This window comes from Cucurbita maxima, unplaced genomic scaffold (genome assembly GCF_002738345.1).
Source record: "Cucurbita maxima cultivar Rimu unplaced genomic scaffold, Cmax_1.0 Cma_Scf00022, whole genome shotgun sequence".
NCBI lineage: Eukaryota > Viridiplantae > Streptophyta > Magnoliopsida > Cucurbitales > Cucurbitaceae > Cucurbita > Cucurbita maxima.
In genome coordinates this window covers 155,257-182,997 of record NW_019272038.1, presented here as the reverse complement: position 1 = coordinate 182,997, position 27,741 = coordinate 155,257, and the positions used below count along the sequence as shown (strand labels likewise).

The 27,741-nt window shown below is 41.3% G+C and overlaps 9 protein-coding genes across 10 annotated transcripts; 4 read left to right on the top strand and 5 right to left on the bottom strand.

Annotated features, from left to right (window-relative positions):
• Window positions 1-59: 59 nt before the first annotated feature.
• Window positions 60-1,775, bottom strand: LOC111496403 (acylsugar acyltransferase 3-like). The gene is made up of 3 exons (XM_023146819.1): window positions 1,428-1,775; window positions 850-1,293; window positions 60-773 (listed from the first exon to the last, which is right to left on the bottom strand). Exons 1-3 carry the CDS (start codon window positions 1,682-1,684, stop codon window positions 83-85), a joined length of 1,392 nt encoding a protein of 463 aa, XP_023002587.1. The 5' UTR covers window positions 1,685-1,775; the 3' UTR covers window positions 60-82.
• A 1,012-nt stretch (window positions 1,776-2,787) lies between these two features.
• On the top strand, window positions 2,788-6,465 carry LOC111496004 (ALBINO3-like protein 1, chloroplastic). The gene is made up of 11 exons (XM_023146217.1): window positions 2,788-3,328; window positions 3,460-3,570; window positions 3,669-3,743; window positions 3,884-3,944; window positions 4,624-4,697; window positions 4,788-4,892; window positions 4,984-5,091; window positions 5,208-5,311; window positions 5,451-5,663; window positions 5,741-6,014; window positions 6,123-6,465. The coding sequence occupies exons 1-11, from the start codon at window positions 2,981-2,983 to the stop codon at window positions 6,189-6,191; spliced, it is 1,542 nt and encodes a 513-aa protein (XP_023001985.1). The 5' UTR covers window positions 2,788-2,980; the 3' UTR covers window positions 6,192-6,465.
• Window positions 6,466-7,547: 1,082 nt separating this feature from the next.
• Window positions 7,548-9,437, top strand: LOC111496005 (probable pectate lyase 5). The gene is made up of 3 exons (XM_023146218.1): window positions 7,548-7,742; window positions 7,827-8,573; window positions 8,663-9,437. The coding sequence occupies exons 1-3, from the start codon at window positions 7,633-7,635 to the stop codon at window positions 9,027-9,029; spliced, it is 1,224 nt and encodes a 407-aa protein (XP_023001986.1). The 5' UTR covers window positions 7,548-7,632; the 3' UTR covers window positions 9,030-9,437.
• A 342-nt stretch (window positions 9,438-9,779) lies between these two features.
• On the bottom strand, window positions 9,780-14,363 carry LOC111496003 (T-complex protein 1 subunit epsilon). Its single transcript, XM_023146216.1, has 9 exons — window positions 14,028-14,363; window positions 12,989-13,307; window positions 12,203-12,551; window positions 11,703-11,835; window positions 11,249-11,301; window positions 11,000-11,102; window positions 10,473-10,639; window positions 10,282-10,395; window positions 9,780-10,206 (listed from the first exon to the last, which is right to left on the bottom strand). Exons 1-9 carry the CDS (start codon window positions 14,224-14,226, stop codon window positions 10,036-10,038), a joined length of 1,608 nt encoding a protein of 535 aa, XP_023001984.1. The 5' UTR covers window positions 14,227-14,363; the 3' UTR covers window positions 9,780-10,035.
• Window positions 14,364-14,805: 442 nt separating this feature from the next.
• On the top strand, window positions 14,806-15,141 carry LOC111496610 (anther-specific protein BCP1-like). The gene has a single exon (XM_023147105.1). The coding sequence runs from the start codon at window positions 14,806-14,808 to the stop codon at window positions 15,139-15,141; it is 336 nt and encodes a 111-aa protein (XP_023002873.1).
• Window positions 15,142-16,195: 1,054 nt separating this feature from the next.
• Window positions 16,196-19,390, top strand: LOC111496440 (protein terminal ear1-like). 2 transcript variants are annotated; one of them, XM_023146876.1, is made up of 5 exons: window positions 16,196-17,235; window positions 17,470-18,112; window positions 18,336-18,458; window positions 18,579-18,720; window positions 18,809-19,390. In XM_023146876.1, exons 1-5 carry the CDS (start codon window positions 16,521-16,523, stop codon window positions 19,088-19,090), a joined length of 1,905 nt encoding a protein of 634 aa, XP_023002644.1. In that variant the 5' UTR covers window positions 16,196-16,520; the 3' UTR covers window positions 19,091-19,390. The 2 variants fall into 2 exon arrangements, with proteins under 2 accessions (XP_023002644.1, XP_023002645.1); XM_023146877.1 differs by having other exon boundaries at window positions 18,806-18,881.
• A 348-nt stretch (window positions 19,391-19,738) lies between these two features.
• Window positions 19,739-22,014, bottom strand: LOC111496079 (vignain-like). Its single transcript, XM_023146354.1, has 4 exons — window positions 20,770-22,014; window positions 20,365-20,597; window positions 20,122-20,259; window positions 19,739-20,043 (listed from the first exon to the last, which is right to left on the bottom strand). The coding sequence occupies exons 1-4, from the start codon at window positions 21,218-21,220 to the stop codon at window positions 19,828-19,830; spliced, it is 1,038 nt and encodes a 345-aa protein (XP_023002122.1). The 5' UTR covers window positions 21,221-22,014; the 3' UTR covers window positions 19,739-19,827.
• A 1,287-nt stretch (window positions 22,015-23,301) lies between these two features.
• LOC111496080 lies at window positions 23,302-24,197 on the bottom strand. Its single transcript, XM_023146355.1, has 2 exons — window positions 23,878-24,197; window positions 23,302-23,580 (listed from the first exon to the last, which is right to left on the bottom strand). Exons 1-2 carry the CDS (start codon window positions 23,980-23,982, stop codon window positions 23,494-23,496), a joined length of 192 nt encoding a protein of 63 aa, XP_023002123.1. The 5' UTR covers window positions 23,983-24,197; the 3' UTR covers window positions 23,302-23,493.
• A 153-nt stretch (window positions 24,198-24,350) lies between these two features.
• LOC111496078 (protein SIEVE ELEMENT OCCLUSION B-like) lies at window positions 24,351-27,435 on the bottom strand. The gene is made up of 7 exons (XM_023146353.1): window positions 27,058-27,435; window positions 26,857-26,967; window positions 26,310-26,758; window positions 26,109-26,218; window positions 25,867-26,009; window positions 25,263-25,748; window positions 24,351-25,177 (listed from the first exon to the last, which is right to left on the bottom strand). Exons 1-7 carry the CDS (start codon window positions 27,250-27,252, stop codon window positions 24,557-24,559), a joined length of 2,115 nt encoding a protein of 704 aa, XP_023002121.1. The 5' UTR covers window positions 27,253-27,435; the 3' UTR covers window positions 24,351-24,556.
• Between the last annotated feature and the right edge of the window lie 306 nt (window positions 27,436-27,741).

The window sequence follows — 27,741 nt, the reverse complement described above, 5'->3', positions numbered from 1 at the left end:
AAGGTTTATTTTATTAGACTTCTAGAAAGCAGAAAATTAAAACAAAAATTGAAATGATATTTTTTTTCCCCAAACTGGAAATTCAATAATTTGCATAATTTGCACAATTTGCAGTTGGGTTAAGAGAAGCATAAGCAAGAAGCTCCTCATTGTGCTGAAAGCCACCCATTTCCTTGTCATCCAAGCAAACCAAAGCTTCAATGCCGCCGCCATTTTTGTCGTCCATCATCATCACCGTGTTCTTCATCCTGAGCGCCGCCATTGTCACCCAAGCCGCCCCTCCCCACCCAAAATCCACTCCATAAACGGGGAACTTGCAGCCACTGCTGCATCTATAAACCAATTGGCTTTTTCCATTCTTGCTCAGAATTTCTCTGACTTCATTTAATCGCTTTTTTATCAATTCAACCCACTCCTCTGTTCGGTACTTTTTGGCGTATTTGTCGCAAAACTCACCCATTTCTTTCCTCATTACACCCACCACCTCGTGTACCTCTACTTCTCTTTCCCCGGCGGCGGCGGCGGCCACCGGGAAGAATGAGACTATATTTCCCATTGTACTCTCCGGCAGCGGCGGCACCATCCTTGTGCGTAAATTCATTGTTTGTAACAGTAATGTGGGGTGGTTGTTGGGATTTGGATTTGAATCTCGCAATGCTGAAATAATGGCTATGTAAATCAACGCCGTCACAACTTCGACTCGGGTTGGATTTTTAACTTTGTCGGAGATGCTGCGTTTCAGGGCTTCGATCTTTGAAGCTTCGAACACAAACCTGATGAGAATATGATGAACAAATAGAAAAGTTGTTAAAAGGTCAAAAGTCAAAGAGAATTTAACTGAATGTGTACCGTTTGCAGGTGAAGTTTTTTCCTTCTTCAATGGCGGCGCCGGACATGGGTGGCAGGTCGCCGAGAGGGAACAAATCGGCGGAGTGAAAAAGTGGGTTCACAGTGTGTTGAGCAGAGGTGGAGGTATCCCGAGTGAGGAAGCCCCAATCTGTGACGAACTTCACCAGCGTGGCAAGATCCCCAAGCTTATGGGACAGAAGGACGGCGACGGCGAATCCTCCACACTGAAAGTAGGTAACTTGAATGGCCAACAACGGACCCATTTTGGAGTGTTTCCATTGCAGCCCATCCACGAATAGCATCTCCACTATCTCACTTTTAGGGCCTTCCAAGATCTCCGCCAGTGTCACGACACCTTCCAGTCTGGCTTCCAAAAACGTGACCCCCTCATCGTTGCAGTCCACCGTCAGTTTGTCTTTGATCCTGCCCGCGAAAGGGTAGTACCTGCCAGTTCAAACATTAGTTTTTCATATTAAGATGAAGGGTATTATTGAAATTTGATTGATGGTGGTCCAATCAGCAGTAGCATAGAAAGAGTATAATTAGCAAAGCAATGAGAAATTTGAGGATAGAATTACCGAGACAGAGTGGCGGAAAGAGAGCGTTGAAGGAAGTGGGATGTGCAGGGGGGGTTGGGGGAAGCAGCGTGGGGGCGGCGGAAGAAGAAGACGAGAGGAACATACATGTGGGGGGCGAGCTGATCAAAGAGGGAGAGGGCATGAGTTCTGAGATGAGGGGGCGTTGGGGAAGAAGGCTTAATGCTCTGCCTTGAAACAATTTGAGGCTGCATGGTTGAATAGATTAGATTGTGTTGGGTGCTGATTGATGCATCCATCCATGCTCAGTTTCTTCACTTTATAATGCCCATTGGGTGAAGAAAAAGGAAAGACTTTTTTGTTTTTGGTTTTTTCAAACCATCAAATCAATCAATCAATCAATCAAATCAATCAATCAATCTTGGGGGAGTGGGGACCAAAGCTTTGTTCACCAAAATGGTGCCAATACTAACTAGCCCCTCCAGCCGCCTATAACTCTACCTTCATTAGTTTTTTCATTCAAAACGTTAGCTTATATAGTTTATTCATACCCTACATATATATTTATATTTTGTTTTAGAAGTATCAATTCTCGACCTCCTTCCCACCTCTATCATGAATAATATGATATTGTCTACTTTGAATGGGTAGACAACATCCACACGAACACTAGCACACATGGTGACAACAAGCAACTCTAACACTATCAAACTTCATGGATCATCATCAAAGGATAAATGTGAGGATATGGGATAAATTTTGTGAATTCAAATGTTCACCAGGAAATGAAATCATTGGGCAATTTGGGATGCTTGCATATATGCAAAGATCCTACTTTGAAGTAAATCTCAATACGTTTTTTTTTTTTTTTGCAGTTTTTGAACGTTGTTTGAAGTTGTTGGATGTTTAGACATTTTATTGAAGTTGAAAATGTGAAGCGGAGCTCTCTGTTCTGTTGCTAACGTCAAGGACAAATCTAGAATGTTGTACAGCACCCAAAGAATGGCGGGTGCTTCGACAAACAGCAGAAGCTGCCCACTGCCATCACTTGAAGAAGCGTCGGCGATCTCACTGGCCGAAGCATCAGGTATGTTCATAAACCCTGATGCAGTCACCCCCCTAATCCCAACCCAATTCTGTTGAGATGGTTGTATGTTGAACAGAACCCATGCTACAGCTGGAATAAGTGGCAGCAAAAGGGCTAAACCAGGGTTGAAGTTGACTTGCTTGTTTCTGTTGAGCCAAGCTGTTGATGGCGGTTGGCAGGTACGGGCAAAAATGTTTGAAAGACAGAGGTGAAGCCAAGTCGTGGAAGTTCCAACCAATAAAATCGTGGTTATCCATGGATGGGAGTGTGTGTGAGTCATGGATCTCATATTTCCTACCCCACTTGTAAAAATCTAAACTTTGTTACAGTAAGACCCAACTTTTGCGAACCCCACTTCAAAATCTTCAGCTTTCATGCTCCAATCGTCCAATCGAGCTCTTAAATTCACTGTTTTTCTGCTTGGAGTTTGACCCATAAACCCCCTTCCCTTCCTTTTCAATTTGAGGGGTTCTTGCCAGCCTCATTTCTTCTTGTTTGCTTCATAAAAATGGCTTCCTTATCTCCTTGTCGCCCAAATTTTATGTTCTCTTCATTTCCGAACCGTGTTCCGACCTCAAATCCTCTATTTCATGCGGTCCAATTCCGAGGTTTATCCCACCACAAGCCCTCCCTTCGCGGTTCCCTTGCCGTTGCGAGATTCGGGTTTAAACCCGAGTTCTTGCCTGACCCAGATAACGCCGAGGGCTTTGTGAGGGAGTTGTTCGGTAAAGCTGAGCGCGTTCTGTATACGATAGCCGACGCCGCCGTGTCTGCTTCGCCGGAAGATATGACCACCGCCAAGCAAACTGAGGATTGGTTTACGGGGATTACCAATTACATGGAGAGCGTCCTTAAAGTACGTTATCTTTAGCCATTTATGAAGGAGAAAGCTGAGAAAAAAAGGAGTAACTTTAGGGTTGGATTCACACCAAGTCCATGAAATTCTAGAATTGAAGTGTGTTTAATCTAGTCGGCTTTATGTTGCAGATTCTTGAGAATGGACTTTCTACTCTGCATGTTCCTTATGCCTATGGTTTTGCCATTATACTCCTTACAGTTCTTGTTAAGGCTGCCACATTTCCTTTGACGAAGAAGCAGGTTTTTAGCTGAGCTAACACTTAACTTTAGGCGATTTTCGTTTAGTGTGTGTGTGTGTATATATATATATATGAAGTTCTTGACTTTGTTGAACTCAGGTAGAATCTGCAATGGCAATGCGTTCGTTGCAACCGCAAGTAAAGGCCGTTCAGCAACGTTATGCCGGGGATCAGGTTAAAAGCTTTTCCCTAACATGAAGGATTGATCTCTGAAATGTAGTGAATGAAACTAAATTTAGCATAATAGTTGGTGATCTAATTGTGATGATCATGAGAGTGGTAGCCATATTGAATTTGATCAAACTGGTCTGCAGGAGAGGATTCAAATTGAAACTGCTCGACTCTACAAATTAGCTGGAATAAACCCGTTTGCAGGTACTCAAATTGCGTCGTTTTTAGACGCCATAGTTACTCTAATAACCATAGTAGTAGTTATAGACTGCCTCCTTCTCCATGTATGCTAGCTTCTGTGTTGGTTTGTTCTGCTTCACTTGTTATACAATTATGATTTTCTCCCTATGGACAATCCTTGAATCGATCATTTGTTTGTGTAAGTTTAGTGAACAGCCCAAGCCCACGCCCACTGCTAGTGCATCCTCTCAAGGTTTTTAAAACGCATATACCAGTGAGAGGTTTCCACACCCTTATCAAGAATGTTTTGTTCCTCTCTCCAATCGATGTGGATCTCTTTAATCGATTTGGGATCTCACAATCCACCCCCCTTCGGGGCCTAGCGTCCTCGATGTACATCTGGCTCTAATATCATTTGTAACCGCCTAAGCCTACCGCTAGCAGATATTGTCCTCTTTGGGCTTTCCCTTTCGGGTTTCCCCTCAAGATTTTTAAAATACATGTGCTAGGAAGAGGTTTCCACACTCTTATAAAGAATGTTTCGTTCCTCTCACCAACCGATGTGGGATCTCACAATATTTGTGCATTTGTGAAACAAGAACTCAAGGACTCGATAGATCGAATATTTGAACTCCTCATATTTGCATATGTTAAACTGTCATTTGCTTGGTATATCACATGTCAATTTTGTTCTGGATTTCAGGATGCCTGCCTACGTTGGCTACAATCCCCGTATGGATTGGACTATACAGAGCTCTTTCAAATGTGGCCAATGAGGTGCTTTATTATTGCCTTTGAATTTGTTTGGAGACTGATTTCTCTCACTAACACATATCCCTAATACAATTTGACTGCCCAAACTTAAAGGGTCTCCTCACAGAAGGTTTTTTCTGGATACCATCTCTGGCTGGTCCAACTACGATCGTTTCTCGACAAAGTGGGAGTGGTATCTCTTGGCTCTTCCCATTTGTTGTAAGTGCTTTGTCTTTGATACTATGAGTCCATGGGCTACATTACTTTGCACCCATTTGACATGGTTATGCTTGCTTTGACTGGTGAGCAGGATGGTCATCCACCACTTGGGTGGTCAGATACCTTGGCATATCTTGTCTTGCCTGTGTTGCTGGTTGTGTCGCAGTACATCTCGGTTCAGATTATGCAATCGACGCAGGTCTGTTGTTATTCGACGTTTATAAGAGTGCTACTGCCTATCTAGGTAGCTTGGCCTTTTTCGTGAAGCGTTATACCGACATTCATTTATCTTAATTCTCAAATCATGATATCCAGAATAATGATCCAAACATGAAGAGTTCTCAAGCCATAACGCAGTTCCTACCGTTAATGATCGGATATTTTGCACTTTCTGTTCCTTCTGGTCTAAGTCTTTATTGGTAAGCAATTTTCTTTTAATCAGAACCAGCTCCTGTTGCAAGACGAAATCGATCGATTTGTCATTTTCTGGTTTGTTTAGTTGTAATACCATAATCTCGAGAATTTTGGCATTTCTTATATCTGCCACGTGTTACTCAGGCTTACCAATAACATCTTGAGCACAGCTCAGCAAGCATGGCTTCAAAAGTCAGGTGGTGTAAAAACCCCGGACAAACGGTTCATCGATGAAAGCATCAAACAAGAACAAGCCCAAGTCCAGATCCAATCGTCCGAGTTAAAGTCAGTTTCGATGAGCACAGTAGCCAGAGAATCAGAGAAGCCAACAGCAGAAGGGGTAAAACCTGGTGAAAGGTAGGAGTCATTTCTTACCGAAAACACGGTTCGGGTTTTGTTATAGTTGTGGTGTTTGATGTGTTGATAATTTTCAGATTTAAACAGATAAAGGAGCAAGAGGCTAGGATAAGACAGCAAAGAGAAGAAGAAAAGAGGAAAGCTGAAGAGGCAGCCAAGCTTGAATCTCAGACAATAAATGACAGTGACAAGAGCGCAGCTGCTAGATTTGTTGTGAATGGCAGTCTTTCTAGACAGGATGTGGAGGAAGTTCAAAACTCCATGTCCACATCTACTATGCTGCATAGAACCGATGTGGACGACAAGGTTAGCGATACAAGCGAGCATTTGCCAAGTGTAACTCAAGAAGAGGTAAATCCTTGTTAGTTGTATGACTCGTCGCACTTTTCTCGTAATTAATCATTTGTACAGGTTCTCGTTAGAAATTCACAGTTAAATGCCAAACATTTGCATATTCAGAACGTAGTCGAGACGTACACCGGTGTGGGCAAGGATGCCAAACTAAATGGAGAAGATCAAGGAGAGTAACTCTTGATGGCAGATTGAGATGATGTTTTTGATATACAAGCCAGCAGGCAGCGAGTACTCTGGATAATAGAGCAGGAAAACCAATTGTTTTACGAAGTTCGATACCGTGGAGCGTCGGATCGGAGGTATTACGAATACTGCTGAAGCTTAAATTCTTTTTGCTCATGGTCACTTCAGTTGGTGAGATTACTCATCCTTAATAGATTGTGGAATAACATGAATGTAATTTGTGATGATGAGTTGTATGTGAGATCCCACGTCCGTTGGAGGGGAACGAAACATTATCAAAACTTTGACTTTTTAAAAGTCTAAAGGATTAAAAAATCAATTATTATTTCATTTTAAAATTTTATAGAAGAAAAGTTGGAATTCTTGAATTGATTTAAAATTTGTATTTTCCAACTTATAGGGTAGAGGTACAATCAGCACATGCAATTCACCAAGATTCTTATTCCCGGACTTTTCTTATTAGACAAATTGCTCCCTTTTTAAGTACATGATGTTCCAAAAGTTTTATATAAAGTTGTCTAACTCACGAATATGATTGTGAGATCCTACCTCGGTTAGAGAGGAAAATGAAACATGGCTTATTAGGGCGTGATACTTTCTCGCTAGCGGACGAGCTTTAAAACTGTGAGGCTAATGACGAAATGTAACGTGTCAAAGTGGACACTTAGTGGTGGGCTTGTTATCAGAGTCAGACATCGGGCGGTGCGCTAGTGAGGGCAGCTGGGCCCCCCCTAAGGGGGTGGATTGTGAGATCTCATATCGGTTGGGGAGGGGAGAACATCGAAGCGTGTGCCAACAAGGACCGCTGGAATTTATGAGAATGGATATGAATTTTTCAAACACCATCCATGATTGATTTAATTGGAGCACATGGGTGTCAATATTCCCAATATTATTTTTAAGTAATCAACTTACAAATCATTTTTTATTAATGAAACTATATTTTAATATGACCATTAAACGAGGCCAAGTGTAAACAAGGATTGGAATAATGTAAACCCTAGTTGGGATGACGGATATTCCCACAACCAAGCAGCAGTTCAAGGCTATTCTGCGCCATCTGTTCGTACTACGAACTATAATTAATACTTTTTATGGAATGGAATTTGGGTGCTGACATCACTGATGATGACAACCAAGAAGTCAAAGGTCAAAGCATTGAAGGGCTGAGATTTAATGGAGTCCATGATGAAGGGGCAGAGCAAATCTGAACAAGCCCCACATGGGAGAACGTGGCCTTCGAACAAAACAAGAACGGACATAACATGGATCGACTTTCGTAGTTGAGTTATAACGGCCAACTACTTTGCGCCAACTGAAAATGATGGATTATAAAAGCAGCCTTCTTCAGACCCATCTTCCCCATCACCAAACTCGATCCTCTGTTTTTGCCTTCTATCTCTGCTTCACACAAAACAGAACGAACACAGCCATGGCAAACCCCATTGTTCTTCTCATAACCTTCCTTCTTCTTCTCCATATGTACTCTGGTTCTTCCTCTCCAGCCGCCGATCCTGAACAAGTCGTTGAAGAAGTTCTCACGTAGCGCCTCTTCAAATCCCCTGTTTTCATTTTATTGCACTAAATGTTTCATTTTACTAAAGATTTTGTGGTTTTTAATCTCAGGAGCATCAACAATGCAACAAAAAGAAGGAACTTGGGGTTCCTCTCCTGCGGAACTGGAAACCCAATTGATGACTGTTGGAGGTGCGACCCCGATTGGGAGAAGAATCGAAAGCGGCTAGCCGACTGCGCCATTGGGTTCGGGAAGGGAGCCATCGGCGGCAGAAATGGAAAGTTCTACATTGTCACTGACCCATCTGACAAGGACGTGGTGAACCCAAAACCAGGAACTCTCCGCCATGCCGTAATCCAAAAAGAACCTTTATGGATCACCTTCAAACAAGACATGGTCATCAAATTAAAAGCAGAGCTGATCATGAACTCTTTCAAAACCATCGACGGTCGCGGCAGATCAGTCCACATCGCCGGAGGGCCATGCATTACAATTCAGTACGTGACGAACATTATAATCCACGGCATTAACATTCACGACTGCAAGCAAGGAGGGAATATGTACATTAGAGATTCGCCGGACCATTACGGTTGGAGGACTCTGTCGGACGGTGATGGGGTTTCGATATTTGGGGGCAGCCATATTTGGATCGACCATTGCTCGCTGTCGAATTGCCAAGATGGGTTGATTGATGCGATTCGTGGGTCTACGGCTATCACTATTTCAAACAATTATATGACCCACCATAACAAAGTTATGCTTTTGGGACATAGTGATTCCTACACTCAAGACAAGAACATGCAAGTCACCATTGCTTTTAACCATTTTGGCGAGGGGCTGGTGCAAAGAATGCCACGGTAAGAGGCAACATATATGTATTTTTAGTTTGTGGTTTTGAAAAAGTTGAAGCTTATGAATACTGATTTCGTGTTGTTTTTTTGGGTAGATGCCGACATGGGTATTTCCATGTGGTGAATAATGACTATACCCATTGGATTATGTACGCCATTGGTGGAAGTGCATCGCCCACAATCAATAGCCAAGGGAACAGATACCTTGCTCCTGATAACCGAGGTAGAAAAGAGGTGACAAAGCGTGAGGCTGCAGCAGAGACCAAATGGAAGAATTGGAATTGGAAATCAGAGGGAGATTTGATGTTGAATGGAGCGTTCTTCAGGAAGTCCGGTGCAGGAGCGTCGTTTAGCTATGCGAGGGCGTCGAGCTTGAGTGCCAAGCCATCGTCGTTGGTGAGTTCAATGACGGCAGGAGCAGGAGTCCTGAAATGCTCAAAGGGCTCCCCATGCTCTACTTAAGCCACTCTCACCAATCTCAAGTTCCTCAAGCATTCTCAATACTTCTATAAGGAAAGGCCACTATTTGATCCATATGTAATTATGAATTTTTTTTTATCATAATTATGTGTGTCACACTCATGCTTTTCTAAGGCTTGTTATCTATAATCATATGTCAGACGTCTCGGTCGTATTTGTCTAGGACATGTTGTCCATAGGCGCATGCCCGTTCCAAATATATTTTACATACTTTCATCTTAACTAGGCATTTACCATTTCACGTTGTATCAATACGGTGATATATGACCGTTCACCAAAATTATGTCTACACTCGTCAAGGCTAAAATGTTCACCAAAATTATGTCTACCCCGTCAAGGCTAAAATGCCACAAAATGTATTATAAGATATATGACTAGTTAATTTAAGATTAAGATGTGGTGGTCTTTTATTTGTTAGCATTACTTGCATTGTAACACTATGGGCCACTTGAAACTCTTGTTTGAATTTTGAATATAATAATGTCTTTTGGACTACTCCAAAATGTCAAACAGCCTTCTCTTTCCGTCTTCAAACATTTAAATATTTATTTGATTATTGATAAAATCAATATTGCTTGAAATATTCATAAAAGAAATATTCAATATAAATAAGCAACGTGGGCTCTTTGGTTGTAGAAAACTTCTGGGGCAAAGACAATTCAATGCTCGAGTTCAAAGGACAAAGAAGAAAAGGAGAGTAGGCACAGCAGAGAGAATGGCTGATGAAGACGGTTCATACAAAATATTCCTCCATCTATTGTTGATTATATCAGAATCCCAGATAAATGAACGTACCCCAAATGAGTTGATATCACATTGCTCACGTATAAACCAGATGACATCGAGAAGGCTTGTACTGAGCTCATCCCTTCCATTCACACAGACAATAATCTATCACATCCCCATAACCATACAATCCGAAGTTTTCAATAATAGAGTCACTGATTCATGCCATTACAAAGATAGGTAGCAAAAAAGCACAATTACATTAATAATCAGAAGAAGAGATCACATCATCAATCTTCAGAATCATTTTCACAACCTGAGTAGCCAATAAAACCTGTTGTTGCTTTCCAATCAGAGTCTCAAATACATTTTGCTTCCGCATGTCATTTGTGCCCACATCGTTGCAGTCTATTCCACAGTATGGATTGTTTTCCTGCATAGTTAATCGCGAACACTTCATGCAAAGTCCGAGCTTGAAATCAAAATCTAGTCATTCACACACGCTTACCTTAATTTGCTGAGATTTTACAGCAGAAAGTGTTTCAATTGGCTGTAACCCACTGTTCTCCGCAAGAGCCATCGGTACAGAATCCAATGCATCAGCAAATGCCCTAATAGCATACTGCAAAAAAGGGGGAGAAAATGTTTAACGTCATTTTCCAATTTAGCAAGGCAGGAGATAAAATAAAAGCCTCATGCCTGTTCAACTCCAGGGTATTTATCAGCAGCTGCCTCTACAGCAACTGAACAAGAAATCTCAGCTGAACCACCACCATATACTATCGAATTATTGCGGATAAGATTCCTAGCCACACACAAAGCATCATGGATACTGCGTTTTGTCTCCTCTATCATCATCTTGTTACCTAAAACCATCACAGAATAAACTCATGAGCTCATAATCATCGAAGGTCTTAAACCAAGATGTTAGGTTCTGACATTTTATTTTTTGACTGTCATTTAGGAACGTCTATTGATGATAAATCAACACATTCAAGAGAAAAATCTCAATTTTTCATCTCATCTGCCTTGTTATTATACAACAGCCGTCCAGTCATGTACTTATAGAACCACTGGCACTAAAAATTCTAAAATACTAAATCCCGTTCAACTGCAACAACATTTCTCCAACCATTAGACAAATTCTACAGCCTAATCTATAAATCAGTGCAAAACTGCCAAAATGTTGCTTGAAGAAGGAACAGAATAAAAGAGGATCTACCAACCTCCACGGATAAAAATGGTCACAGCCCTTGAATTTGCACAATGTTCAATGTATATCATCCGATCTTTTGTTGTACCAAATGCTTTTTCTCTTACCAAGCCAGCCTAGTTTGGTGAAGAGAAAAGAAGATATCATTGTGAGTTAGAGCTGCTTGCGATATTATACACAAAGTGAAAGAATGAGCTCACATAAGTCAAGCTGCTTGTTCAGAAAAAGATCATACAAAATAATGAGAAGGGATAGGCAGTACCTTCCCAAGTTTCTCTGATGTCAATTCTTGGAACCTAGGGACTATTCTTCCGCCTATAAAGTCAATAAAATAACAATTTAAGCAAAGTAATTCAGAACGTGAAATTACCCTAGGTGAAGAAAATTGGAAAATCTAGTGATCCGAACAGAACCAACATTAGCTTAATTCAGTTTTTTGAGCCAAGCAATTTGAACTGAAAACAATGATTCGTCATTTAGTTCTTGTTCAGCCATCTGATCCTCTTGTTCCTATTGTGCAATTCGCCTTTATAAGGCCCTAGAAAGCCACTAGGTTTGAGAATCAAAATTCAAAATAGCCATAAGCAAAAGACAACCACCCCATGAGGGTTTTAAACCTATGGCTGCTAGGTTGAATCACAGGGTTTTCACTACAAAACCCAACCTCATGGGTCATAAACATAACTGAAAATGCTGATAAAATAATTGAGCTAAACCTGTGGCTATGGCAATCAACTCTAGTTCCACACCACCAACCCATCTGACAGCTGGCAAATTTCGGTGCATCAGCAGATGATTTGCCTCATCATCAAACCCCCATTGACAAATAACCAATGTAGCGCCAACATCCTGAAACAGAAAACGTATCAGTATGAGCCTAAAAATAAATCTTCACGAGGAGAGAAAATCAAACGAAGGAAGAAGCCCAAATTTCATTAATAAAAATGGAAACAGCAAAAAGAAACCCTCAGAAAACCAAACCAATGGAACATGGCCAAACACTGGAATGTACTAAAGGGAATTGAAGAGAACCACACTAATAATTCCAAGTAGGGGAATATCCTCTGAGAGAGAAGTCCAAAGGATTCATTGAAGGGTATCCTTCCAAACCACTTCCACTAAACCTTTCTATCAAGCCAAATGGACCAGAAAATAGATGATAGCATTGTATTATTTCATAATACTGAAGCACCAGATAAAGCATTTTCCATTTTACCTTGCATTTCTGAACCATGTCATCAAAGTACTTCTGTTCCTGTTGCCTTAACGTTTCAAACTTCTCCACTGAATCAATATCAACCTTATGCTTTGTCTTGGGTTTAGGTGGTTCAAATGGGCAAGTTAAGATGGCAATCTTAGAATCTTCAATTTGCTTTGGCATCTGAGGGTGACTCATGTCCTTGTCAACAATAATACCATATACAAGTTCCGTATCCTCTAACTTCCCCCCTACTTTCCCCTCAACTTTTATCAAATCTAAGTTAACATCCCTTCTTTCAAGATCTGCCACAGCAACAACCGCTTTCACGGCAATTTCTGCTAGATTGCGCTTACAACGATTCACACTGCAAGATCAGAAAAGGGGCTATAAAAGGTAATGAAGTCACAATGCAGCATAATAAATAGTCATCAACTATCCCTTTTTTTTTTTGGTCTGCCAAATTAAATCATAAGATCACTTCACTGTCAGTTTACACAAACACTGATGCAACCAAATTAAGAGGAAACCAAGGTTTAACAATTTATATCTATTCATGGTACACATAGGAACACTTAGCAATCTATTAAATAGCATATCATGAAAACTAAACTGATGATACCACAGTAGAGGCACAAGATTAACATACAAGATATGTAATGTCTATTAACTTTTATCAAACAAAGATCAGAATATTACGCTAGATACCCTTAACATGAAGAACACCAATAAATTTAGTCCATCCAACTTATTAGAAAGGAGAATCATAAATGTCAATGCACTTATGAAGTCATGTCAACATACATCTTTGATGATAAAGTGGTCATGCAAGTTTGAATCAAAGGTTCTAAGTTCGTTTCTCCAAAATCAAACTTCTGGGCAATATGCTCCAGATGGTCAACAGCTATCCTGGAGGCCAGTTCATAACCCTCTGCAACTCGAATAGGATGAATCCCACGTTCTAATAAACGCTCAGCCTGTTCTAAGAGTGCACCGGCCATTACAACCACACCAGTGGTGCCATCACCAATTTCATAATCCTGACTTCGGGATAACTCAACCATCAATTTTGCAATTTGATTGTCAACATCCATCTGCTCCAAGATTGTTGCACCATCATTAGCTGAAAAGGAGATCACAAGTGAAGTTCCCTGGAATGTTAGCCAACCATGGAATAAAATTAAACAGAATCAATGCTCCAGCCAAAACTTTCTAATGAACAGAACACACAAAAAATCATATATATTTGAAGAAAATCTTGTCGACTACAAGGTAGTAGTTTATTGTTTTCAATTACATCTCTGATACCATATAAGAAAAAACTAGAGAGATATTCAGAGGTCGTCATAGGTATACAAAATATTTTTTTAAAAAAAAGAATACAGTCCGGAGAGCGTGGGGAAAAGGTTGCAAGTTTCTGGGGGAAAATGGGTTGGAAATGAAGTGGAATGCCATCGGAATATTGACACCGGACTTAAGGCTATTATTATTCACAGATGAAAAATAGTGCCAGCACGAAGCTGCGACCAACGTCACAAGATTTCATGAGGGATAACCTTCCTCTGATATAGTTTACATAGTGTAACTCACTTCTTAGTCTTCAAACTTCCATTTCTGCTTACCTATGATGACTAAAATTCTGAAATTATACATCCGACAGTTATAGACCAGCAAAAGCAGCAGCAGAACCAAGAGGAGATCAACAATTTTTTCAAAACAAAAATGCGGATTATCACTTATAATCCTTTAAGAAGCAACATCCAGATTCCAACATTGGGCAAAGCTCATGGTTCTAAAATTGCATAAAAAGAAAGCAAGAAGAGGGAGTGAGTGAGACACTAACTTATTGTAACGTCGCCATCAGGGCTCTGGAGCATCTTGTCCATGCCCTTAGGACCAAGTGAGGTCCTGAGGATACGAGCGACAGCTTTGCCAGAAGCAATGTTCGCCTTCTGAGCATCGAGACCCCTCAACCTGGTCTTCTGCTCCTGCTCCTTCAAGATTATAAATGGCCTCCCATACTCATCGAAAGCGAGCGCCATGTCCACGCGGAGATCAGCTTCACTCCCGGATTAAGAGTTCCAGATCGTACAGCTACGAAATGGATCTCCCACTGTGAAGTAGCAAAGAAGAGAGAAAATGAGAGAAGCTCCTGGAAATGTATCTCCCACTGTGATAAGTAAGAGGTTTTAGAGTTTCCCTCCTTTCGAAAAGCCCTAATTGAATTCATCTCCTGCTTGTGGGCTTCCCGCGTCTTGGGTTTTAGAATTTTGGGCTTCTTAATGGAGCCCACTAAAATCTACAAATTTAGAAAGTTAGAACTGAACTTATTTGAGAGTACTTAATATGGTACACCAAAACTGTGTGTCCGTTTAAACAAACAATGCGATCCTATGGCTTCCCATACAATTCGCAGATTTCAGTTTGGGAAATTCGTAATAGGTTAGCGTAATTAGCGTGAATTTGTATGTATATAAACGCCTCCCTTCACCACTTTCAATTCAAGCCTTCACTGTCCTTTGCAGTTCTTCATCTTCCTTTCACAGAACTGCACTTTCATTCAAAAATCTCAAAATCCCCCAAAAAAGAAAAAAACCCAAAACCCCCCGTTACCACCAAAAATGGCACGTCAATTTGTCGTTGTTGTTGCTCTCGTCCTCTTCGCCGTTGTCGGCTTCGCCTCCGCTGCCGAACCTGCTGAAACTCCCGAGGCCGGTGCTAATAAAACCGACGCCGGCTCGGCTCCCGGAGCCGATGGCAAGATTGGAAACACCACCGACGGGGCCGCGGCTCCCGGTGGTAGCAACGATACCGTTGAAGCCCCAGTCGGTGAACCTGGCGCTGCAGGAGCTTCCTCTGGGCCCGCTGAATCACCCAAGAGCGGTGCCTCCACCGTGAAATTTTCATTTTCCGCCGTCGGTGGTGTGGCTGCTGTTGCCGGCGTTATCTTGTTCTAAGTGTACGAGAGACTCGTGATTTTCGCTTTAATTGTTTTAACCATTTGTAGTTCAACAAATTGGAATCGAATAAAAATGAAACAATAAAGTGAGGGTTGTTACAAGTTTTAAGATCTGCTTCTTATATTTTGTCATTTCATACAAATATAGGAATTTGAATTGCATTTTATTAGATGGGTGTTCTGAGCTACGAGGGTAGGCGTAGGCCTCCCTTTAATTAATAAGCCCAAAGCCTTTAATCTGCCACACCTGCATGCTGCAGGCTGCATCAATGGAAGTTAAGTTGGCATGGGGATCACTGAGAAGTAACTCAACCAAGGCACTATGCGGCAGGGTTAGCCTAGGATTATGAGGCCCTTCTGCTTATAAACCCTACGTGCATGGTTTTGCATGCACCGCTCATCCCACTTGCTCCCCATGTTTTTTTCATTTAATTCCAAACATTTTTAAAATTTGAAAGGCATGCCAGACAGGCGGGTATATATTAAATTTCATCGACCACCTGAAAACAGGGTGTGGGTGGAGAACAAAAGTAACGTACCTTTATAGAGGCAGACTCCGTGGCCCATCGCCTAATTAATTCTCCTTCCTAGTGTTAATGGGGAACACCATCCTAAATTGCCATCCACTTCCTTTAAATTATTCCATTATAGTCCTCTAATTTTATTACAAATCTTCGTACCCCAACTTAACTTTTCACTTACACACTAATGTCGAGAAGGAATATTATTTGATACCAATGTTAGGAGCTCACTACCAGTTTTGAGGCACATAATATGTAATATTTTATATTATTTTATTTTATTTTTGGTTAAAAGTCGAGTAATTTATGTATGAAAATATATATATATATGCGCCGATTCAAATCCAACTCAGGGCAGGGCAGGGCAGGGCAGGGCAGGGCAGGGCAACAACCCCCCCTCCCAAGTATAGCTATCTGTCCCCTTCCCTTTCACTAGCAATATAGCCATAGGGAGTAGGGTAGCTATCCTCCTTCCCCTGTGCTCTTCATAAAAGTTCCCTACCTTCCTACTACTTCATTTATAGACCTATTTACCCTACTACGTTCACAAAATTTTTATTTTCCCCATTCTCGCCCTTCCCTAATATTTGTACGCTCCTTTTCTTAGGGGTACTTCCGTATTTTCCTCTCCGGTCACTTTCATTCCATACCCATATCGCTCTCTTTTAGCACCCTTCTGCTTCTTCACTATGGATGCGCTGAAACAGGAAATAGCCGAACCATACCCCTATTCCTTCGCTTTTATTCCGTCCACCGGAATTTATTAGGGTTTGTTCTTCAAACAGACGCGACGAAAACCTCTGAACTCACCTCGCAATCTGTCCTCCTCCGTTTGCTTTAGGCCTATTACTCCCCCATGGCACAAATCGGTATGCTCAAGCTTCGGCGAGGTTTAGACCCAGCTGCCCAAGAGTTCAGACCTGGAAACCTTGCCACTCCGACGCCACTCCCGCCCGTTGTATTCGGGCCGCCGCTCCGCCATCTATACTATTCGTTCGGCGCTTCGTTTCCGCCGCAAGTGGACGCGTTTCGCAATTCGGCGATAACGTATTCCCCTAATTTTCCGGTTTATTTTAATCCGGCGTTTGTCAATAATAATCCACGGGAGGAAATCGCGGTGCCGCAGGTTCAGCCTCTGTCGTCGTATCCGACTCGGTCGCTGTTACTGAGTGCAGTGCCGAGTGACGTCAGCGAGTCAGTGGTGCGAAGGGATTTGGAAGGGTTTGGAGATGTGAGATGGGTTCAGATGGAGAGAATTAGGGATGGAATCATAACCGTCCATTTTTACGATCTGAGGCATGCAGAAAGGGCCTTTCAAGAGATGAGGGACCAACATTTGATGCGTCAGAAACAACTTCGCGACCAACATTCTTGGTTTTCAAAGAACTATTTCGACACGCCGCCGCGGTTGGCTCGTGCCCTAATCGGTGGCCATGTTGTGTGGGCCGAATTCATTATTCCGACGACTAACGCCGCGGTACCAGACTGGAACAACCAGGGCACCATCGTTGTTTTCAAGTTGGAGTCGGATGTCTCCGCCTCTACTCTCAAGGAAACCTTCGAACATTTTGGTACATTTTCTTTCTTCCATCTCCTCGTTTCGGTGGGGTCTTTTGTGGGGCTCTCGTTAATGAACCTGACTCCAACTCTTTCCCCTACTTTATAGTCCCAATCAGATGCATGTTGGTGATGATGGTGTTATTCTTTTGTTGTATTTTTTTGGTGGGGTGGCTGGGGGGTATTTTTTTGGTTTTTTTTATTTCCTTCATATATCACTTTATTGATTACATTATCTTTGGAGTTAGGTCCTGTGAAGGAATTTAGGGAGGTGCCACTGAAGAAGCATCAAAGGTTCATTGACTTTTTTGATGTTAGAGATGCTGCGAAGGCTGTTAAAGAGATGAATGGAAAGGAAATTCATGGCATGCCAGTCGCCGTTGAGTTCAGCCGTCCCGGTGGACACGAAAGGAAGTTCTTCAACCCCATGATTGCTAGACACCATCGGCAGCCTCCTCTCCCTCGAACTCCGAAGCTATCTTCTGGTCGTTTCAACGACCCACATCGCCCATTCTATTCCCAAGCTCAATTTTCCCCCGAGAAGCTGCATTCTGTGACTGGCCGGAGCTTTAATTACGCTGGGAAACTGGTGGACAAGTTGCAGCCATTGAATTGCAGTGGAAGTACAGGAAATGGAATTGTAAGAAGGGATTCAATCAGCACGTCGAGGAGGATAAATATGGAGAAGATTATCAATAGGCAAGCGCCACCCAACTCAAAACAAGAAGCATCATCTCTACCTAGGATTAATATTAGGTTGAGAAGGAACAAGTTCTTGAAGAAATCCGATCCGTGTTTCTTAATAAGCGAAAATGGTATGGATAAAGAAACATCCGATTGCATTGATTGCAGAACCACTGTTATGATCAAGAACATACCCAACAAGTACAGGTGATCTTTCATTTTCAGTCTGGATGTGTATTTCTATATTAAAGAAACAAGCTCACGAGTTTCCTTGTTCATAACGTTTTAAACACAGTCAAACACTGGTGGTGAAAAAGATCGTTTCTATTTTAAAGCAAACGACAGAATGATGTCCTGAAAGTAAATGTTTCTTTCACATGAATTATTAACAGAAGACAGAGACTAATGGGGTTAAACGTAAAATTGGCAGTCTGAAGTTATTATTGAAGACTCTGGACAAGCATTGCATGAAGTGCAACGAGGAGATGACCAACGATGGCAAAGACTTACCTTTGTCTTCCTACGATTTCGTATATCTTCCCATTGACTTCAGGCAACTATCTTCCTTCTTCACCTGTCATTTCTTGTTATTTCTTTCTTTGATACACCAAACATTTGTAGAATGATTATGATAAATTTCTTGTTTCTTTTGATTTTCTTTTCCTAACTGCAGTAATAAATGTAACGTGGGATATGGGTTTGTGAATATGACCTCCCCACAAGGAGCTTGGAGACTATTCAAAGCTTTCCATCTTCAAGCTTGGCAAGTCTTCAACTCCAGAAAGATCTGCCAAGTTACCTACGCTAGACTTCAGGTAGGTCTATATCATTTTTGGTTGGTCTAATTATTTTCTAAAAGTTCTAGATCTTTAATGAAAATCTGCTTTGGGTTTGTGTTAGTAGGGAGTAGAAGCACTGAAGGAGCATTTTAGGAACTCAAAATTTCCAAGGGAGATGGAGCAGTACGAGTTGCCCGTGGTGTTTTCGCCCCCACGAGACGGCATTCATCTGTCGGAGCCTGTTGCCGTCGCCGGCAACATGCGTGTTGGCGGTGTTAATACATCAGCAGATGAAGATGGCGGTGATGAAGGACGCCCATCTGACGCCGCCGCCACCGCCGTAGATCAGTCGTCGGAGGTAGTGCTGTGTGGTGACGGTGATGATGGAAATGAAGAAGACAGCTAGAGTTCAGAAGATGGCGCTATGTCTCTGGCTTTCCCCACTACACGGTGGCACCTAGCTGTACAAAAATCTCAAAGACAAAGCAAATGACGTAGCGTTGGAGGTCGGGAGCCGTCGTTAAACAAGGCTCGCCTCAGGTCAACACGCCCTCAACTCTCTCTCTCTCTCTATTATGGGGGGTTTCTTGGTTTTATGCTTTCTTTGGGGATCGCCCAGGTGAGAGAGAGATGAGAGAGATGAGATATGGTCTCTCGCTCTCTCTCTCTCTCTCTCTCTCTCTCTCTCTCCTGCATAGGGATTTGAGGCGAGGGTTTGTTGATTTATCTATGGTGGTCGTGTAGATGGAACTGTCTGCTTTATTTTCCTGTAATGTTTTCTAGTGTATTTATCATATGTTTAATTATATTAGTTTTTTAAAGTATGGTGGGATGACACGTTTTTACAATATATTTATCATTTTATTTTATTTACATTAAAATGGAAACATGTGCTTACAAGTGTGTGAGTTGGGTTACGACAGATTAACAATATCTGATAAATGTTTTATAAAAATGCCTAATTGTGATTGAATCTCTTAATTTAAGGTTAAGATTATAATATTCTCATTTAATTTTAAATGAATTTTTTGAAAACTAAATATGGGTAAAAATATACCACTTAACCAACCCAAGGCGCATTCGATTAAAGTTATTCTGATTTTATAATCAGTACACTGGGAATCAAGCAAAGGCACTAGTAATTTAGAACTTGAGGGGGTAAGAGGCTTCCATCGCAATTCCACACAGACCTTCTGGATCTTCCACCCCACGTTTCATCCTTATGTAACCATCCTCTCCCCATCCAACTCCCCATGAGTTCCTCACAGTCCAGTAGTCTGTTCCGCCGTCGGTTGTTCCATAGCCGATCACCACCACTCCGTGATTAAGCTCTGTTCCACAATATCCATCGAACACTCCCTGCAAATTACCCACACTTCCAATTTAACAATGCCTAGAGATGGAAGGTTCTATGTGATACAAGCTATTACAACTTGCCTGCCAGTAGAATTGGAAATCTCTCCCTAGGGCCTCGATGGAGACTGACACTGGTTGGTTTGCGACGGCTTGCATCAGAGCATTCTCGTTTTCAGGTACGCTTTCGAATCCATCTATTGTCACTATTGGTGAAGGCATCTGCTAAACCATACAAATGTATGCTTAGTTTGATCATTTCTGGAAGGATGAACCGTATCTTAGGTTTGAATTTCTTCCCGATGTTAGATCAATTACAGAACTTACTCTAGATGAGCGGCAGGATCCTCTTGCGCCACGGTAGGGATAGTTGTTCTCGCTGGCGATTCCTCCATTTCGCCTTATGAAATTATAAGCGGTTTCCATGAATCCTCCATAGCAGCCTCTGTTTCTTGTGTTGCAGTCGAGTAGCTCCTGCTCTGATAGAGACAATAGTTGGTTGGTTTTGATTTGGTTGATCCCTTCAACTGCAGCCACAGCCGAAAACGCCCAACAGCTACCTGCGATACATTTCAAAATCATTGGTTATTTGTGGTTTCAAAAGTCGAAGAATGCTTTTCATGGACATCGTAAGCTCTAATTTATCATATTCTTATAGAGACAACGCTCGAAACTATTAAATGTTGATTTAGTAATCAACTTCTTTTTCCCTCATCGTAAGCTCTAAGTTACCACATCTGCCTTGATACTTGATGTCATTGACAGCTCCTCTTTCCCTCCAATCAATGAACGATGGAAGATCTGTAGCCTTTTCGTACATGAATCCACTGGCACCTTCTCTTCTCCTGCCATGTAACCTCCTGTAGTGGGTAATATTAGAGCGAGCATACAGGTTCACAAACTCATAATTGGACATATCTGCGAATTTGTTCAGCTTCAACTTGTATGGTTTGTTCATTTGATTCACTGTGAGCACATGGTTCGCATTCTCTTTAAACACGTTGTAACGTTTATGCTTCTCCTTTAGTTCCCTGGAGATTGCATGGTGGTGACTCCACCTTTCATAGAGCTTCCATAGACTTCCATCTGTTGCTAACTCCTCCTCATCGAATTCAAAGCTCTTAGCCAATCCTGAAACTAGTACAATCAGAAATGGAACCAAAAGGCATTTGCTAATGGGCATACTGAATTGGAAAAGCTCTTCAATGTAGTTAGAGTAGTGTGGATAAGCAAGCTGTTGCTTGAATTGATTTGGTAATGCACTTCAGCTTATATAGACTTACATTTTAAAAAGTACTCAAGTATTTTTTTTATGGTAACAATAAAATTTGTGTAAATGGGGCTTGGTAGGAGATTGAAAGATGGGAATGTTATTGGATGAATTATTTCTTTGGATTATTACTTGGGGAGTAAGTGAGATTATGGGTGACAAAGAATGTGTTATGAAACACGCACCACATGTAATCTCTCGTACAATATAGACCACATATATATAAAATACCTTTTTTCTAAGTCTTGAATATACGCGCGTGGTGGGTTGGGATTTTGATTACAACTTAGATTTCCAAACAGTTCAAGGCTTTCAGCCAGAAAATGTGGAAAGTGACTATGATGCTGGTGCATCATCACAATGGGATTTAGTTTCATATTATATTTTATCCGGCGAGAATTACTATTGAAATAGCGGAACATGTTTGATTTGTTTCTTATGTTTTGTTTAATGTGTTAACTGTTGAGCATATAGAAGGCATTGGTGGAACATGTTTGATTTGTTTCTTATGTTTTGTTTAATGTGTTAACTGTTGAGCATATAGAAGGCATTGGTTATGTCATGATCCTACCCCAATTGCGATTGATGCCCTTTTAAACTTTTAATGCGGAACAGAAATCTTTTTCAGAAAACGGCAAAATACATGAATCTCTTGCCCTTCTCAGCATGCCATATTTTTCCTCGAATCTCTTTCTGATTTCATATTTTTCTTTTAGTTCAACAAGGTGGGAAGATGGATCGGCTTTCAATACATATCTTCTGCATTCATTGATCTTGTTTCTCCCTAGTTAAGACTTCCTTCTAAATATTTTTATTATGAAAAAGCTTAATTTATAATTAAATTAAACCCTTAACCCAACTCAAGTTGATAATACTAATAATTCATTTGAAAAAAAAAAACAAAAAACTTTTTTCTTAATGCTCTTTAAACAAACTCAAATTTCCTTCTGCAAACCTAACTCTTTTGGTTGCAATTAAAATTTACTTTTTAAAATCAACATGTTTTAGATAATCGAAAGTGTTTTCTAAAAAAATCGATTATCTTAAGAAACAATAATATAAAAAAAATCATGCAGAAAAGTACATTCCCGTTCAAATTTAGATGAGTCTAATGAAACCATGTTGGGATTACATGCCATACATACATTTCCAGGGTTTGGCAAAGTAGTTTCTCCCATACAGTTTGCAGCACATATTCCCTCTCTATATTATGTGTACCAATGAAACCATGCTATCCAGTTATGACAGACAATTATTTATGTCTTTGCATGTGGATGATACAAAAGTAGGAACAAGATTATAACAGGGTTTTGATGATACGACCCTCCAGGACAGGAACTGACGGCCTATAAACTTCTAGGATACTAGCAAACTACATAATTCCTCTACTACCTGTAATAACCATACTACATGATTCTTCTCAAGTGATTATGCAAATGCATTACAAATAGGAAGTCTTGTTGGGTCAAATCCCTAATGACCACATCAGTATAGGAAGCTTGAACTAAGATCTATTGTAGACTTAAAATGATTCTACTTTTCAATCAAAATGGTCAAATCACTCCAACCTCGTTAGAATGACATTTTTCTGAAGACATTCTACATGAAAATATAGAAAGAAACAAGAAACTGTCATCCTACATGGATAAACAAAGTAGGCACTGAATACTCATCCAATGTACAATAGAAAGTTAGAAACTTTGCAAGCATGTCAGGGATCCAAATAAGCATGCAGCAAAAATGAGTATCCATTTATCTCAATAAGAAGCTAAAAGTAGCACAGAGTTATGGAGAGAGTCTTCCCCATGTTAATCAAGATTCAGATGCAATTTTTCAACAATTAAATTGAGCTCCATTGAAGGAAACTCTGCCCAACAAAAGCAACCTTTAGGTAGCTGCATTGGTATCTGATCAGGACATTGATAACTCCAGAACCCCATGGAGTGTGGACGTATAAATTTGAGATGGAAGCAAGGAAGGTATGAACACAACACTGAGTCAGGTTGATGAAAAGTTCAATTATTCAAAAAGCAAAGCTCCAAATTGGAATGAGCATTGTTTACAATTTGATAAGCAGTGAAGTTATAGAGATGAGTAATCAACAATTTATAAGCCAGCCCATTATCATTGTTCTAGAACAGACAATCGACTTGATACCGATAGCAGCAACAGAAGGTAGGGGAAAGTCAAGCAAGAGAGTCGTTCTGTTTCGCTTGTTGCAGTAGCTCTTCTCTAACTCTTCTGATCTCTGCTTCCCTTTCCAATCTCTCTTTCTGAAACAGAAGAGAAGAACGCAGAGACACCTTTGTTATTTCTAATCACCAAAATTTCTACAAATATCGCATTCGGAACTGCCGAAGAGTTGCCACCTAGGGTTTGGTTTTGTTTGGTTTCGTTTTCTTAAATTCATACTCTAGCTTGAACTCCATGAAGGCATCAATTCATACAAATATCGCAGGCATCAATTGAAGAATGAAGAATGAAGAATGAAGAATAAAGGACTGTGAAAGGAGGAGTAGAAGAAAATTAGAGAAATCTGGGGGGGGGGGGGGGGGGAATGGAGAGAGAACCTTTTCGTCTTGACGGAGAGCGATCCAAACGTGGAGTTTATCCATTGACTGCCAGAATACGAAGGCGCCCAATGACATTGCAAAGAACGTGGCCACTTTCACCATCTTCTTCCCTTCAACAAATTGTAATTCGAGAAAGAACGAGAAGAAGGGCAGGCAGGGGTTGGCGATGGAGTTCGATGATTGTGCGGGGAAGGGAATAGATCTGTTGGAGAAATGATCTGAGGCTATGAGTGTATGGAAGCCGCATTTGCACCCTGCATCCGGTACGTCCGATTTCGATGCGTTTACTAAATTATCATTATTAAATGAAGGTAACACTTGAAATAAAATTTAAAAATGTTTTGATTTAATTCTCGATACAACTAAGTTTGTTTGGGAAGAAGGAAGGTATAAATTGCAAAGAAAGGAAAAGAGGGAAGAAAAGAATTAATGAAGCCGATTGTTTGAAGAAGAAGAAAAAGAAAAAGAAAAAGAAAAAAAAAGAGAAAAATTCCATTAAACCTTGAAACATACATTAAAACTATTTAATAAAAAGATAACGTAATACTGAAATTAGACTTCCATGCATCCATGGAAATTACATCTTTTTATTTTACACAACAAAATCCACACTGCAAAGCCTTGCTTACTATATATAACCAACAATTAGTGAGGGCGGTTGGAACTGTGCAAAACCTCAGTCTGTGCAGCAGCGGTACATGATGAACTTCTCCATGGCGCTGCCACATTCAGAGCAAACCACCTTCTCAGGAATGGTGCCGTTGGAGGAAGGCAGAATGAGACGGTTGCAATGCTCGGGAGTGTGTATGGCTTGGAGGTCCTTGCTCATAGCAGGTATCAATCCCAACTCCTTTGCATCCTCCTTCCAACGCTCTTCGTACCCCTCCATCACCTTCATTATCATCTCGGCTTTGGCCCGAATGATGCTGGTTGAGCCCTTGCAGAACACCGCCCACCCCTGGTCCCCACTGTCGAAGCTCAGCATTGTCATTGTCTCTTGCATTATGGGATCTTCCTCAATTGTGTTTCCCCTTTGTGTTTTTGAATACCACATGCTTTCCAGCCTTACCCAGAAGAACCATACTAGGGTCGGATCTGCCAGTGTGTGGATCGTTTTTTCTGCCAAGATTGCCGCTATGTTCTTCCTGATTCTCTCTCCCGGGTTGCTCTTTCCCACGTACAATATCTCCATTTCTATCTTCGCGTCGTTTGCCACTTCTTTCACCTTTTTGCTGAAGCTTCTCACCCATTCCATGTCTTCCCCTCCGCAAATGCATATGTATTTCCCTGTTTCCATCTGAAAATTTTCCTTGCACCCATTAGCTTTAACTTCCTTAGCTTTAACATTAACATAAGATACATGAAGGGGGAATTGAGGTTACCCAGTTAAAGATGAGCGGCTCCACTGAATCCACCAACAGCTCAAGTCTCCAAGTCTCCTCTTTCCAAAGTGATTCCTCTCGAGCGCTTGTGAAGGGGTAGGCCAAGCTTCCCCAAATCCACAGCATATGGACGGCGTTGGTATTCACTACTTTTCCTTGAGGGTCCAGAACCACCAACAAAGGCTTCTTGTTGAAGTGCCACACTTGTCTTATGTACTTGATCACCGCCGATTCGATCAGGGAAGGATGTGCCACCGAGTACCATGGCATCAAATTCAGCAACCCTTCGAACTTGGCATGTTTCTCATCTGTCCATGGGGACTCCACAATTGGCATCCAAACCACCTCGTAATCGCTCTCTGCTCTCGTTTTGTTCTGCCTTGATTCTCTGTAGATTTGGTCCAGCATTGAAAGCTCCACTACGGAAAGGTCCAGGTCAGAGATGAGCAGCAGAACATTCTTCTTTCTTAGCACGTCCAGGGTAGCCTGGGATATGATTAAACAAAATCCAGGTAAAGTTTTTAACAGAGTAGTAGAGTTCGAGAATTGCATTGAAACCGAAATAAAATATGTGGGGAAGTTCAGAAAAGGGGAAAGTGCACACCTTTTCCTTGCTTATACCATCGATGAGGGGCATCTTGTCATCCTTGGAGTAAATCAAAGCCCTGAGGATCTTGTTGTTGTCAAGGTGGGGTATCTCGAAAAGGCGGACCAGGTTCATATAAGCTTCGTGGTGCATCTTCTCATCTGTTTTATCAATCACAAATGGGGAGAAGAGTTAACTCAGTCTCAACTGTGTCTAAATCTCTTTATTTTCAAGTTTAGAGAGAGCAACAGAAGCCTCACGTATGTACTGATGACAAGCTCGAAGCAGTTGTTCGAGGTGCTTGCGAATGTTGTCGATCTTATGGGCCAAACTTGAGAGCTCCCATGTCTCAGATGCTGATGCTAAGTACCTGATGGATTATTGGAGAAAAGAAACTAGGAATGTTTAGTGAGCCGAGTACAATGAAGTTAGATTATCAAAAGTAGGTGATGGTGGCATACTCATGGCCAACCCCGACAAGGCCTGTTATCTGCGCAGCGCAGGCGATAATGCTTCTGACTATCCAGTAAACAGCTGTTGGAATAAGAGTGGTTGCACTCTTCATTTCAGGTGTGTCGGGAGTAATGTAATGGGGAGGAAGCATTTTGAAATCGACGATGCACTTGGCCACACTGATGAGTGCCTTGATGAGTTTGTCAATGGCGTCAAATTTTTGCCTCACAATGTCGATTCTCTCGAATATTTCTGGGAGTTTTTTGAGGAGTGAGATGTCTTTGGCGAGTAAGTCAGATGAGGATTGGTGAACCAATAGCCAAAACTCTCCATAGTTGATGGAAAATGCAGCCAACGCCAGCACTGCCTTAGCATCCCATGGCCAGTTTGTTAACAAATTCAACACTTCCATTGTCACTGTATGGGGCTCCCCTGCTCTTGAACACTTGTACTGTATCTGTTATCATTAAAAACAAGCAAAGAAAACCAGTTCTGAAAAGGAATGGACTTTTCTATACCCAAAGAAGGAAAAAAAAGAATCTCTAGACAGCTCACCTCATTGGAAACTCTATGGATGGTGAATGATACAAAGTCCAGCAAGTCCAGCAAGTCCGTTGGGCTTGGAGAGTTGTCTTCGATTGCCTCCAGTTCAGCTCCTGTTGTTCCCTGGTGGAGACAAAATCATTGAATGAGCAAAGCTTGCATGAAAAGGTTGAATATGCGAAAACAAATTGTTAAAACACATGTATGACATGCCTGCTTATCATTGAGTTTAGCTCGAAGGAAAATTTGTTCAATGAGACCGAGCAAAGGAGTGACAAGAAACTCGAGAGTTTCGTCTGAATGAGTGGCCAAAACTTGCTTCGTCAGGGCAGTGTCATCAGCAACTGCGAAGAGCTGACGGTCTGGTTTCATGAGACCCATCTTACGTGCTGCTGTTGCAAGAGCCATAGCCTTGTTCCTTCAATAGAAAAGATGGAGAGAAGAGTGAGTAGAAAGGAGGAAAGTTGGGTTGTCCTGATTTAGGATGATCTTTGCTTTGAGTTGGGAAGGCTTATATACAAGGATAAAAAGGGATTAAAGGTCAAAAGTTTTGATGAATTTCTACCTTGCTTCCAAGGGGGTTTAAATTACTACAAAAGTGAAAAGAGGTTTAAGATAATGGAGGTATGTTTGGGTTATCAGGATGGATGCTTTTTGTTTCAAGAGTGGAAAAAAACGAAGTTTTTGATCCAGTTCCTGTTATAAAAGCAAGTTGCCAACTGGGGTTTTAGATTCAAGTTTGCCTTATTTTTGGAAGTATAAGATTGGAAGATCATTGGAAAGAAGAAAAAGAAAAGAAAAGAAAAGAAAAGAAAAGAAGGGGCCAGTTAAAAATGATAACACAGACAAAGAGAATGTCGCTTTATAAAGCCAAAATTGGAGCAAATGTTGAGCACA

What these genes read in the sequence shown, in the direction of transcription:
- LOC111496610 (XM_023147105.1), top strand. Translation starts at nt 14,806, where the DNA reads ATGGCACGTCAATTTGTCGTTGTTGTTGCTCTCGTCCTCTTCGCCGTT.
- LOC111496080 (XM_023146355.1), bottom strand. Translation starts at nt 23,982, where the DNA reads ATGGTGAAAGTGGCCACGTTCTTTGCAATGTCATTGGGCGCCTTCGTA. An exon ending in CTCTCCGTCAAGACGAAAAG is followed by an intron (nt 23,581 to 23,877) that starts GTTCTCTCTCCA and finishes CTTCTGTTTCAG; the next exon opens with AAAGAGAGATTGGAAAGGGA.
- LOC111496403 (XM_023146819.1), bottom strand. Translation starts at nt 1,684, where the DNA reads ATGGATGCATCAATCAGCACCCAACACAATCTAATCTATTCAACCATG. An exon ending in CTTTCCGCCACTCTGTCTCG is followed by an intron (nt 1,294 to 1,427) that starts GTAATTCTATCC and finishes TTGAACTGGCAG; the next exon opens with GTACTACCCTTTCGCGGGCA. An exon ending in AAAAACTTCACCTGCAAACG is followed by an intron (nt 774 to 849) that starts GTACACATTCAG and finishes TATTCTCATCAG; the next exon opens with GTTTGTGTTCGAAGCTTCAA.
- LOC111496003 (XM_023146216.1), bottom strand. Translation starts at nt 14,226, where the DNA reads ATGGCGCTCGCTTTCGATGAGTATGGGAGGCCATTTATAATCTTGAAG. An exon ending in GTTGATTGCCATAGCCACAG is followed by an intron (nt 11,302 to 11,702) that starts GTTTAGCTCAAT and finishes TTGACTTTATAG; the next exon opens with GCGGAAGAATAGTCCCTAGG. An exon ending in CATCAGAGAAACTTGGGAAG is followed by an intron (nt 11,103 to 11,248) that starts GTACTGCCTATC and finishes TCACCAAACTAG; the next exon opens with GCTGGCTTGGTAAGAGAAAA.
- LOC111496005 (XM_023146218.1), top strand. Translation starts at nt 7,633, where the DNA reads ATGGCAAACCCCATTGTTCTTCTCATAACCTTCCTTCTTCTTCTCCAT. An exon ending in GTCGTTGAAGAAGTTCTCAC is followed by an intron (nt 7,743 to 7,826) that starts GTAGCGCCTCTT and finishes TTTTAATCTCAG; the next exon opens with GAGCATCAACAATGCAACAA. An exon ending in CTGGTGCAAAGAATGCCACG is followed by an intron (nt 8,574 to 8,662) that starts GTAAGAGGCAAC and finishes TTTTTTGGGTAG; the next exon opens with ATGCCGACATGGGTATTTCC.
- LOC111496079 (XM_023146354.1), bottom strand. Translation starts at nt 21,220, where the DNA reads ATGCCCATTAGCAAATGCCTTTTGGTTCCATTTCTGATTGTACTAGTT. An exon ending in CAAGTATCAAGGCAGATGTG is followed by an intron (nt 20,598 to 20,769) that starts GTAACTTAGAGC and finishes AATGTATCGCAG; the next exon opens with GTAGCTGTTGGGCGTTTTCG. An exon ending in GATCCTGCCGCTCATCTAGA is followed by an intron (nt 20,260 to 20,364) that starts GTAAGTTCTGTA and finishes ATGGTTTAGCAG; the next exon opens with ATGCCTTCACCAATAGTGAC.
- LOC111496440 (XM_023146876.1), top strand. Translation starts at nt 16,521, where the DNA reads ATGGCACAAATCGGTATGCTCAAGCTTCGGCGAGGTTTAGACCCAGCT. An exon ending in GGAAACCTTCGAACATTTTG is followed by an intron (nt 17,236 to 17,469) that starts GTACATTTTCTT and finishes CTTTGGAGTTAG; the next exon opens with GTCCTGTGAAGGAATTTAGG. An exon ending in TATCTTCCCATTGACTTCAG is followed by an intron (nt 18,459 to 18,578) that starts GCAACTATCTTC and finishes TCCTAACTGCAG; the next exon opens with TAATAAATGTAACGTGGGAT.
- LOC111496004 (XM_023146217.1), top strand. Translation starts at nt 2,981, where the DNA reads ATGGCTTCCTTATCTCCTTGTCGCCCAAATTTTATGTTCTCTTCATTT. An exon ending in ACATGGAGAGCGTCCTTAAA is followed by an intron (nt 3,329 to 3,459) that starts GTACGTTATCTT and finishes TTTATGTTGCAG; the next exon opens with ATTCTTGAGAATGGACTTTC. An exon ending in CTTGGCTCTTCCCATTTGTT is followed by an intron (nt 4,893 to 4,983) that starts GTAAGTGCTTTG and finishes ACTGGTGAGCAG; the next exon opens with GATGGTCATCCACCACTTGG.
- LOC111496078 (XM_023146353.1), bottom strand. Translation starts at nt 27,252, where the DNA reads ATGGCTCTTGCAACAGCAGCACGTAAGATGGGTCTCATGAAACCAGAC. An exon ending in CTTGTCGGGGTTGGCCATGA is followed by an intron (nt 26,219 to 26,309) that starts GTATGCCACCAT and finishes ATAATCCATCAG; the next exon opens with GTACTTAGCATCAGCATCTG. An exon ending in ATGGTATAAGCAAGGAAAAG is followed by an intron (nt 25,749 to 25,866) that starts GTGTGCACTTTC and finishes ATCATATCCCAG; the next exon opens with GCTACCCTGGACGTGCTAAG.